This window comes from Thermobia domestica, chromosome 5, assembly GCF_964235325.1.
Source record: "Thermobia domestica chromosome 5, izTheDome1.hap1.1, whole genome shotgun sequence".
NCBI classification, from domain to species: Eukaryota; Metazoa; Arthropoda; class Insecta; order Zygentoma; family Lepismatidae; genus Thermobia; species Thermobia domestica.
In genome coordinates this window covers 277,043,074-277,055,816 of record NC_137458.1, presented here as the reverse complement: position 1 = coordinate 277,055,816, position 12,743 = coordinate 277,043,074, and the positions used below count along the sequence as shown (strand labels likewise).

The following is a 12,743-nucleotide window of genomic DNA, read 5'->3' as shown; positions in this document are numbered from 1 at the left end:
AACTCAACCACTACCAATAGCAAATGATGGAACAGCTACTCGTCTTCCTAACCTGAATTCACCACCTTCTGCACCAGACCTCACTCTTCTGTGTGGACATCTTTTTACATCACACCTGGAAGGTCTACGGCTACACGGGCGGCAGTGATCACTTCCCCATTATAACTACCTTGGCACATTTGAAGGGCATCCCTTCAACCAATCAACCAGGATACGCTTCAATACCACTTCCACAAGTAAACCGAAATTACGAACAGGCACAATACCAGGCATATAAAGAACAGGCTGTCACTTCTCTGCAACTAATGGATGAAATCTCAAATCTACAACAACTGACGGAGCACATCATAGCAGGAGCGCAACAGATGGAGCCAGACAGGGAAAGTAGACGGGAAAGAACAAAAGATACAAATATCCGTGGTGGGACACACACTGCCAAAAACTGCTTATAACAGTAAAGCGGCTCAAAAACAGTATCTTCACGACAGAACTCCCGAAACATTTTCTTTCAAGACAGGCGCAGGCAAAACTCAAACATCAAATACAAAGATGCCGAAGAACACATTGGCAACAATTTACAAGAAGGAACAAGTGCTCCATCCATCTGGAAGTACATAAAGAGTACCTTGTCCTGGCGTTCTCCTCATGATGCGCCACAGCCCCCCCCCCCCCTACCTGACTGGAGGAATTTCATCGCAATCTAACCGCCCCGTTAGTCTTGTCTTCACGAGCAGCCTTACTGTCGAAACTTTTTTCCTCTTCACTATTTCTCGCCATTTCAACCCTCTTCCAAGAGGAACTATCAGAAGCTTTATCAAAAGGATGTCACACGAGCCCGGGAGTAGATCAAATAACCTTCCAGCACCTTCAGGACCTCCCAGTGCAAGTCATCAGCGATTACTACAAGGATTTCAATATATTTGGTCTACTGGCCACATCCCGCAGAATTGGAAACATCATTTAGTCGTACCTATCTTGAAACCGCATAAACCGCTGGGACATGCCAACAGTTATCGACCCATCACATTGCTTCCTTGCCTAAGCAAAGTCCTCGAAAAAATCCTCCTAAGGAAAATGGAATGGTATATGGAATATCACAACATAGTTCCAGCTACAATCATAAAAGCCCGTAAAGGCAAGGCCACACACGATGTTCTCACCATGTTTCTCTTAGAAATCTGGCAAGCCTACCAACATCGTCAATACGTAGTGGCAATCAAATTGGACTTTGACAGAGCATACAACCGCATAGAATTAGACAGATTGGTGAACCACCTCTCAAAGGCCAACATGCCGTCTCAATTCATCACGTATGTAGATAACTGGTTAGTCAGTAGACATATTAGTATTAAATACTAAGGGAAAATCTCTGAATCACGTAGTACTTCTCAAGGAATACCCCAGGGATCCTGCCTTAGCCCGCTGTTATTTAATATTTACATGTTAGAATTTCACCTTGCACTGAGACAACATGTACGGATTCTTAGCTACTTCAATGACCATCTATTTGCAGCTCATCTCTAATTGACACTAAAAGCAGACTCCAAGCCGCTCTAAAATATATCAAACAATGGAACTTGAACAATGGAATGCGTCAACGGGGAAAAAACGACATATACCATCTTTACAAGGAAACAAGAGGGGAAAAATAAGTGCACATAGACAATCATGCACTGGACTATCAGTCCCAGCTTTCTTACTTGGGAATTATTTTTGATACACGTCTATTCTGGAAGCCACAACTAGCATCTTTTCAGGTGAAGATTCAACCTTACATAAACATCATAAAAAGTATCAGCAACAAAAAATGGGGGACGGACATCGGACCACTGCTACGCATATCACAACAATGTATAGAAGCCATATTGTACTACGGAGGGTTTCATCGCGCTCCTAATCCTATTAGACTTATTAACATACCTCTTCGTCTACAAGCTCTCACACATCGAACAATATTTTCGTTACCTCAATCTGCGCCAACCAACGCTTTATTAGAAGCAGCAGGCACAATACCATTCCCAGTACAAACAGAACACACAGCTTCTCGATATCTCCTGAGAAGATTAAGTACTAGTTCATTTACAGCCATTTCTAAAATGGAATTATTATATACACAAAATAGAACCGGTTCTTTACCATACCGCCAGAGACTTCCCTGGTTGTACCATGCATATGTGAATCTGCGCCGCTGGACCGATGTCATATGCCGGAACCCTAGTCTTCTTTGTTACAACATCTAATATCGTACCTCATTTCAAACGGTGGAACTGGAATTTCCGACCAGTACCAATAAAAGAACATAAAAGAACGAGTCTATTAAGTTCCGGAAGTGTGGCCCCGAGATGGCAAAATTACATGGCTATACATCATCCACAACGCATCCTAATATATACAGATGCTTCTAAACGAACACAGGAAGATTTGGAATATACTGGAGCGGGTATATACATACCCCACACATCGCAATTTGTAATACGAAGACTCCCAAATCATATGTCTATTTTCCACGCGGAACTCTGGACTATCCGCACAGGCTTAAGACACGCAATAGAGCATCAATATCAATGTTTTGGCATCTGTAGTGATAGCCTCAATGCTTTACAAAGTCTCCACACAACATCTCTCTCGAACCGTCTGACATGGATTCACACTAACATTAAACAACAACTCACAACTCTTAAGGAAAGAGGACAGAGTGTCAATTTTTTTTCATTGTTTCGGCAACTTTGGTATACCTGGCAACACTGCAAAAGATCTCTTAGCAAAGAAGCAACGAATCTGGACCACAACATCAACATCCCTATTCCATCTGAGAGCCTACATTCCCACCTTCAACATTACCAACAACAAAAGTGGAGACGTTACCCAGAGCAAACAAGACACAGCGAAGGTAAACATTTCTGGGCGATATTCCCACGCTCTACGGCCAAAAAGTGGATTTTTCCACAAGGTTGGACGAGGAGACGCGTCTATTTACTTTTTAGGTTATATTTAGGTCTAGCTCAAACGCCGTACAGATTATATCAGCAAGGATACCGTAATACACCTCTATGTTACTGTGGAGAAAATCAGGGAAGCTTATCTCATCTCATCTTCCAGTGTAAGTTATCCCCAGTTTATCGCCCAACTCTCCTTACAGTGATACATCATTTTCTCCATACCACTCCAGTGACTGTTTCTTTTATACTCGCGAACAATATACTCACCGTAGTTTATCACCTTCTTTAGTATTTAATAGTGAACAACATATCATTTTAACTATACCTACCACAACAGTTCAGTAAACATTCTTAATCACGTCACCCTTCTACTTGAGGACTGCCTAAAATCCATCTATTCCACCCTACTCATGTCTAACTGAAGTGCCTAAAAGGTGAGGAGCCAGGGCAAGAAAAGAAAAAAAAATTAAAAAAAAAGACCAGTCAAAGTCTCCTTTTCATTTAGGCAATTTTTATATCATAAGAATGGTTACCTGGTTTCTTTTTGAATTGATTTTATCCCGCTATGCTATCAACCAAGACATGGTAATGGGTTCTGTAAAAACCCGTATTTAAATAGAAAACCATTGTAAAGAAGAAATTAACGAACTTCAATTCAGTGCAACGTTTTTCATGTCTATTTCTTATTAATACAACGAATTTCAAAATCTAACATTGCTGACAAAATGTTCAATCATTCTGACATTTCACAATTTAACTAGAGATCGAAAGAAAATTTCTTTACTGTCTTCTAATGGCATTACATGTGGTGCGGTTTCTACATCACTAGATTTTGAAACTTACGTATTTTCCCTTTTCAAAGGATTACTCTTTATTTAAGCTTGGCATCTTACGTACAGAAAGAACCCATCACTATATGTACTGATTGACGCTATAGGTCACAAATTCGTAAGACTTTACTTACCTTGTACCGCTGTTTTCTCTCTTTTAATTGAAATTTTCGATATCATTTATGGTAGCTATTTATCTCTCGGATTACCAAGCGGGGTCCATTTTGGACCCCAACTGCGTTTTTTCTCCAGTATTTTTTAAAGATAAATTCGCGAAATTTCATAGTCCAAGTAAGCCTGCAGAAATGTCAACAGCAGATGCAGACAATAATAGAAAGAACATAGATATCCGTTTTTACGAGAAAATACCTTCAGATAGACTGGAGTCCATAATGGTCCCCGCTTGGCTATTTACATACTGACTAACAGCAGTAAACATTTTTTTCTGACTTCATTTAGCACCAAAAATCAGTGTATCCTGTGGTTCGGTGTGCGTGGGAGGTAACTGCTGTTCTTTGCATTGTTAGAAAGTAATGTAACAATGGATAAGCCTTTGACGTATGACCAAATAAACGAAATATTGTTGAGTGATGATTTTTTATGGACTGTGACCTTGTGCTATTTTTGTGTGATAAAAATCTTACAGTAGTGGGGACAATGCGGAAGCAGAAGAATATATTCCTTTGTATTTGTTGAAAGCAAAAGGGAGAGAAGAGCATTCATTCTTGTTCTTATTCCACGATAAACTCGTGATGGTATTATACGTGCCAAAGTGTGGAAAAAATGTAATTCTACTTTCTAGCCAACATCACGATAAGTCAGTTGGTGATGATAGTGTCCAGGAAAAAAAAATATACTTCACTACAACAAAACCAAAGGCTGAGTCGGCCTAATAGATAAAATGATTTTGAGTTACACATATAATAGAGGAACACGAAGGTGGCCCTTTCGCCTGTTTACAAATTTTCTGGATACTGCTGCTCTCAATGGCTACGTTATTTGGTGCCATAAAAATCCAGCACAAATAGGAATGAAAAATATGAGGAAGAAGTTTATTTTTGTTGTTGCGAAACAGCTGATTTTAACATGGGTGAACATCAGTGTACGGGAAAATCCAAATCTGCACAAGAATATCTTACGAGCTGCAGAACTCATTGGGACAAGTGTGCGAATTCCACGACTTTTGTCTTCGAGACACGAAGGGAGAAAGCGTGGAAGATGTCAGTTTTGCCAGGAAGCTAGAAGAGTGACAGGAAAACATGCCACATGCAACGTTTATCAATGCTGGATCTGCACAGAACATCGTTTTGAAGAGAAGTATCCTGACTCCTAATTGCTGAGTTTTCAGTTTTCGCAAGCATGGTTAGAGGGTTGTAAAACACTACTGATATTTGAACACTATTATGCTGTATGTTTCTTGTGCAATCGTAGGTGGAAACGTGAGAAACGTAACCTTAAGCAATCCTCATTTTGTATTCATATTTTGGCATTCTTCTAACTGGGACCTACCAGTCTATAACAATAACCTAATCTAACCAAACCTAACCTAATCTCACCAGTTGCAAGAACACCGGCAAGGTTAGTTTAGGCCGAGTTAGGCTGGGGTATTGTTATACATATAGCTCGATAGGTCACAAGTTAGAAGAACGCCCATATTTTCTGTTATACAGAGAAAGTAACTATCAAATTCAGTTACTAGTTTTGAAAATTTACTAATGTGTCATTATTTTCAATAAATCTTCTTCAATGAATTAATATTGGTGTTCAATGTGACTTCATAATGTCAGGTAATTGCAATGAAACCCAAACACAGCATAACCAAAAGTATATTGCTTAGAAAACACCAAAAATAGCTGGGGTCCATTATAGACCCCACTTCGTAATTTACGTCTCTAAAATAGCTTGGGGATCCTAGGGTTATGCTAAGTCACCGAACCATTTTCCTTACATTTTTTAAAGCTTTTCCTATAAGATAAAATTCACAAGGATTATTCCATAAGCTTGTTCTAGTTTTAAATTAGCACTTATTAACGGTCACTGGAGTTGTAACAATTTTCTCAGTGTTATTTGAAAAAATTGGTTGTTTCATTTAACAGTTTTTGAGGAAATCCTCAAGTTATCTTTTATTTGGTACTACTCTGAAATTATTTTTTTGCCCCAGTTCACTTTTTGAGACTGTTATAAACACTGCTGTCGCTGGTCAAAAATTTCAATTAAAGAAAGTAAATGGAAGTACAAAGTAAATCAAGTCTCTTAACCTATTGCCAGCTCTTGGTAGCGTAGCGGAAGAAGATACATTGAAAACGAGGGCAGTGAAGCCTTGAAACCGATTTATGATGTTATTTCCAGGATACAATGTAAGAAACCTTTTTTCTCTTCTAAATATAAAACACGCATTCTTAGCTTCCATATGTAGGTGTAATAATTACTACTAATCTTACCAACTACATACGAGGAGAAGCGCTGAAGGCAATGATACAGCTAACTGCAACCACTTCCAATCCCTAAGGTAGTAGGCAAAAGCAGGAAGCAACATGTAACCTAGGGCGTACGGAACATTAAATGCGTTCCCCATCAGAGTTCTTTTCTTCAGACTGCAAAATTCTACAACTGAAAAACAAAAACTCACTAATTAATTCTCACATATACATTTTGAAAAGTTAACTTATTAAAATATAAATTTTAACCGATAAAAAAGGTAATCTCTAGAACTAGCATTATTTCGTTTCTGTCGTTATAGATGGTGCCTTCCATCTCAATTCAGGCAGAGCATGTACCATCACCATCTCAGATATTGTTGAAACTTTTTTTTATAGCAACTAGACATGTTTGTAAGAGACCCATATTTTTTTGTTTTGTCAAAAAAAAAAAAAATTTTCCCACCAAGTAATGGGCCATCAAAGACGCGGAGTACAATTTATTAATTGTAAAAGACATGGAAAATGGTCAACTTCGGAGCCCCACCATTCAGCTATGGAGACAGGTAGAGTTATAGTTCTTGTTGTGGTAGGTACATAGGGATATAAATAAACTATATTTTATTATAGTTTGGTTTGCGTATGCGTATCTTTTTGTACATAAATTAACAAATGAACGTTAATTTATCTGAAAAGTCGAAGTTTACGAATTTTTTTCGAGGACTTCCAGTTCGAATTTTAAAATTCTATTTTCACGGTTGGTAAGACCTAGTTACCCGCTTTCCGAAAAAAAATTTGTATCGCTTCTGTGCGCAACCGTTTTGTCGCAAAAAATTCGAGAAATTGTAAAATTCTCAAAAATCGCCATTTTTGGGCGCCATTTTCTCGAAAACACCATCTTTTAAAATTCTGAAATTTTGTCAGATGGTTTAACTTTACATGAATAATAAACACACCAAATACCATTCTCGACCAATGTTTCATGAATTAACTACAGCCTTTTGAAGTTAGCGAAGTTTCGTTAACTTTTATGTCAGAGTTAGCAACACTGGAAACAATAAAAATGCAATGATTTGATGATGTTTGTGGTTCACATTAATTAAATGAAGAATAAAAGGTTTTCCTGACTGTTTTTTTATTATTTTGATCAAAAAAGCTCTCTGGAATAGTAAAATGAGCCTCCCCCTTACTCGTCCGTTTTCTTAAACCGAAGTAATCTGAAATGGAAAATACGATTACGAAACACACAAATTTTAAGTTTACTTAAAATGGCCATCCAATAAATTCTGATGATCTATAAAAGGCCTGAACTATTACCTCAGTGATGACTTGGAATGATCCAGACGAAGTCTCAATTAAGTGCGATGTCATTACAGTGATCGAAAAAGGACAAAAAGTATATAAAAAAAATCGAAAGAATTTCTTACGCGTTCCATCAAAGAAATTTACGGACTTTCTTTTAAACAGAACAATCTCAGCATAAGAATGGGTCACTCGGAATTTTATAGTATTCGACTAAAGTGGGTCAGTTCGCAACCTGCTAGGGAAGTGTGTGTGTGTGTATTGTGCAAATTTTAAGTTATCTGCTACTGCGTTGCAACAAATCAAAGGTGCAACCTGTATTGAAGCTGTCATGAGTGACGTATTTCCTTTAGTAGTATGATCCGCTGAAAATGACAACTGTCTTCTTCAAGAATGTAGTGAATGTCCTGGAATGAAAGGAATAAGTGTGGTCTGATCCTGCTGAAAATGAAAGTGTTACGTACGACATATGGAAAAACAATGATCTCGTTAAAAAAAAAAAAAAAAAAAAACTGTGCCACTTTCCGTTTTCGTACCATACATTGCTGGTTTAACTGTAAGAATTGTAATTCATGACTACATCAAGAAAATCCAAAGAGAATTAATTGCTACCGAAAACCATCGTATAAAATTTCAAGATACAAATTCTATTTTACTTCATGTGGACTTCGTTGAAAACTGGACTGTTATTCTGCAAAGTGAAATTCAGTTATATCACCGGAATATGGAACAACTGACAGTTTTGGTTTAATAAGCGACGACAAAACATACGATTCGGCTCATGTACTCATAGCCATAGACAAGATTCTAAAAATACTCGAAGAAAAGCGAAAATATAGGTTATAGAAAAAGGTTCGAATACGTGGAAATAAGTGTCTACAATTTCCCAAATCGTGTCAGTGATTTATGATGGTGCTGCATCCCACTTTAAAAATCGCTTTCAGATGTTCGAGATGCAGACAGGTCCGATAAAGCAGTGGTTTTGCAGTGAAACCGGCCATGCTAGGGTCTCTGCGACAGTATTGGGGGGGGGGGGGTTGTAAAGAATGTGGCAACCTTAGGCAAAAACAGATACACAGTATTAAAACCGCAGAAGAATTCGTCAGTATAGTGCAAGTACAAACTCCGGGTATTAATTTCGTTTTGTTGCCTGGAACTGAATTCGACAACTTCAGGAAGAAATTTATTAAAAATATATATATATATATATATATATATATATATATATATATATATATATATATATATATAAAGCAAGAATGGGAAAGTATGCGACCGGTAACTGGTATTCAACAGTCACCTTTGGCTTTCGGAAAATGGCGAAGTTTTTATGGCAGTAACGGGTCACCATAAACTAACTTCATGCTTCCCCCAAAATCGAGCTTCTGCAATTCAAAGTGTAGATTTAAGAAGTCTGCAAAAAGGAACTTTTGTTACATACATATGCGCAAAGGCGCCGATTTCTCTGTATATTGGGGGGGGGGGATTCAGATGCAGGAGGTGTATATATATATATATATATATATATATATATATATATATATATATATATATATATATATATGAGGATTTTAAGACAAATTGCATTCAAATTATGCCAAATATTGTATATTCATAAATACAATAGGGGGCCGACATCAGCTTTGGGGGCTCCGGTCCCCCCCAGGATCGGCGCCCTTGCATATACTTATGATAACCAGTGGTGCGTAGCAGAATTATGAATAAATCAAGAATTACGTACAGTTGAAGTGCTGTTTATGCTTCCACATGGACTTTCAGCAGGGTACAGGTTTCCAGAAGAGCATAAGAGAAGTGAAAATAAGTGTTTTGTGATTATCGACAATGTGCTACGCAGGGGCGGATCTAGGACGAACTTCTGGGGGGAGGCGTGTAATACTGCTACTTAGAGCTACTTTTAAGAGCTCCAAACTCTGGAATGGGTTTTATTTATATATAAAATAAGAAAGTTTCTTCTGGGAGGGCGATCGACTCCTTGGATCCACCTCTGGACGAGTACTGCTATTAGCGAAGAAGACACCAAGCAAGCAAATGATTGGTCCATGTGAAAAAAAAAAAAAAATCAGTTAAATTTTGCTTCCGAAGACCATTTTAAGTAAGTGAACTTAAAATTTGTGTGATTCGTAATCGTAATTCCCATCTCAGATTACTTCGTTTTTTAAAAAAACTGAGAAGGGGGGAGGCTCATTTTACTATTTCAGGCGCTTTTTTGATCAAAATAATAAAAAACCAGTCAGGAAAACCTTTTATTCTTCATTTAATTAATGTGAACCACAATCATCATCAAATCATTGCATTTTTATTGTTTCCAGTGTTGCTAACTCTGACATAAAAGTTAACGAAACTTCGCTAACTTCAAAAGACTGTAGTTAATTCATGAAACATTGGTCGAGAATGGTATTTGGTGTGTTTATTATTCATGTAACGTTAAACCATCTGACAAAACTTCAGAATTTTAAAAGATGGTGTTTTCGAGAAAATGGCGCCCAAAAATGGCGATTTTTGAGAATTTTACAATTTCTCGAATTTTTTGCGACAAAACGGTTGCACAAACAAGCGATACAATTTTTTTTTTCGAAAAGCGGGTAACTAGGTCTTACCAACCGTGAAAACAGAATTTTAAAGTTCGAACCGGAAGTGCTCGAAAAAAATTCGCAAACTTCGACTTTTCAGATAAATTGACGTTCATTTGTTAATTTATGTACAAAAAGGTACACATGCGCAAACCGAACTACAATAAAATATAGTTTATTTATATCCCTATGTACATACCACAACAAAAATTATAACTCTACCTGTCTCCATAGCTGAATGGTGGGGCTCCGAAGTTGACCATTTTCCATGTCTTTTACAATTAATAAATTGTACTCCCCGTCTTTGATGGCCCATTACTTGGCGGGAAAATTTTTTTGTATGTATGTAAGATATGTATGTAAAACTACAAATCAAACCTGTGCACAGGACTTAAGATAAATCACGTGTAAGCGAGTCCGTCCAGAGGAAAGAGGATCGCTACGAAGCGCTTCTACATTGGAGGGAGCACTCTTTCCAGGAGACAATATTTTAGTGGTAGTGGAGGTATTTTTATCTGTAAATACCACCACTAGCACAAAGGCGGTGGGGGGGAGGCATGGTGGCTCGGTGGTAGAGCGGTTATCTCTGGCGCGTGGGGTCCCTGGTTCGATACCCGGCTAAGCAAGTTTGTGGTGGACAACATCGTGTCCGTGGGTTTTCACGGGATACTTCCGTTTCCTCCCACATTTCAGTCCATCAATCCTTCCATCATCATTTACCTGCCTTAATCATCCATCTCCCTTAGCCTTAACGGCATAATCGTGGGATGTTAAACTGAAAGATTTCATTTTCATTTCATTTCAAAAATCACAAAACCAGTACTTTCAGTATTAAAAGGTAATAAACTTTCATTTTTCCCCCCTAATCGTTACTAGAACATTACGTTGGTACTGGTAAAGCGTGTTGAGTTGAGTTGATTTTGAGTTTAACGTCCCATTCAGCAGCGAGGCAATATGAGACATGGACCTACTGATTAACGTGGACTCCGAACCACTTGAGCTCCCGCCAGGAATCGAACCCGGCTCTCCCGCACCAAAGGCGCGTACGCTAACCGCTTAGCCACGAAGGATGGTAAAGCGTGTTCTATAAGACCGTGGATACTCTGCTAATTCAAGATAGGAAGCATTGAACAGCCGAGAATGAACACATGGCTTAAGTCTTAAGTGTTAACGTTGACAGGTTGTCTCAGAACTCAAGTCTCACTTACTGCCAAACACGACTCACGTACAAACTCCGAAAGCTTCAAATTCCCAGATAAATAAATCTACATGTACACTCATATTCACGTATTATATGAACTAGTACAAGCCTAGTACTACCTACCAATGGTGTAACCCGCAAAGTATGTTCCAGCACCAGCAGCACCAAGCAGCAACCGAAAGATAAGGAATACTGTAATATTGGGTGAAAAAGCAGCTGCAACTCCTGACACTGCATATAGGAAAGAGGATACCACGTATGTCTTCTTTCGCCCCAATCTAGGAATACAGAAAGAATCTTTATTAAACATCGAAGATTATCCTAAAGAAACTCCGATACCGATCAAATTCCATATATTTATAGAGCACTGAAATATAAACAACACATTTTTGTATAACGACAAAGATAAATATTTAGTCAAAGAAATAAGGTAGTAAGAGTACAATGAAAAACCTAAGTGTTCTTAATACCTCGAGGATGAGAACAATGGAGGATAAATATAAATGCATAAAATATCATTTACATCATATGCAGTTCAATAACACACTCATCCTCGTGATAGAAATAAAACATCCAGGCATGGATCAATAAGGGATAATAATAATAATAATAATAATAATAATAATAATAATAATAATAATAATAATAATAATAATAATAATAATTGAGGAGCTCTTTGCAGAGATCAGAGTACAGAGATCTAAAACAGAAGCAACATTATCTCAATGCGAGAGCTCAGAGAAAGTATGACCTCTAGTACCTTACTCAATATGCTTTATAATGTGTTCAACTGGTAGCAGGCTATAGATAAAGCTTCTACAAAAGTGTTTAGTAAGAATATGAATGGAAAGTTAGGTTGTTTTTTTTCCGTTGAGAATTTGAACTCTTTTATCCTGCTAGTTTCCTAAAGAAAATATCTTGATAAAGGAATATAAAGATCAAAACAAATGCATGATGTGATTATTATAAAAATAAATGAGAAATTCTAATCAAAATACATGTTTTTCGATATCATCTGAAGAAGGATATGTTAGATATCCGAAACCGTTATTATAATTAAAAAAAATAAATAAATAAAAAATAAAAAATAAAAAAAAGTGTGTTTTAAGCTTTGGTCAGTGTTTCTTTTGTTAAAGTACATCTGCTGCAAATACATACCTCATCCATCAAGGACAAATACTACAATGTCGTTTCTTTTACTGCTTTCAAACTATGATTAAGGACCTGATATACTAAAAGTAATACAAAATTTACCATTTTTCTTTTGTTTGTTTTTCATAAGTGAAAGGAGATGATGAAATGTAACTTACCACAATCATAGATAATGTTATTCTACAACAGAAAATATGAATCTGAAGAATTTTCAGTGTTGTCATCCATAGAAATTACAGAGTTGCCAGAATAACATTTTCAAAACTTTAAGTTAAGGCAGCGACTATTATTTAATTTTAATAACTGTATGT

At 37.2% G+C, this 12,743-nt stretch overlaps 1 protein-coding gene across 6 annotated transcripts in view; it reads right to left on the bottom strand.

Annotated features, from left to right (window-relative positions):
• LOC145686640 (organic cation transporter protein-like) overlaps nt 1-12,743 on the bottom strand; it is a 192,899-nt gene that overhangs the window by 38,249 nt on the left and 141,907 nt on the right. For all 6 annotated transcript variants that reach the window (XM_081760110.1, XM_081760114.1, XM_081760109.1 and 3 more), the window contains 2 exons: nt 11,404-11,558; nt 6,211-6,379 (listed from right to left, as the gene is read on the bottom strand). In XM_081760110.1, coding sequence (XP_081616236.1) covers nt 6,211-6,379; nt 11,404-11,558 — 324 coding nt within the window. The remainder of the gene's footprint in view (nt 1-6,210; nt 6,380-11,403; nt 11,559-12,743) is intronic.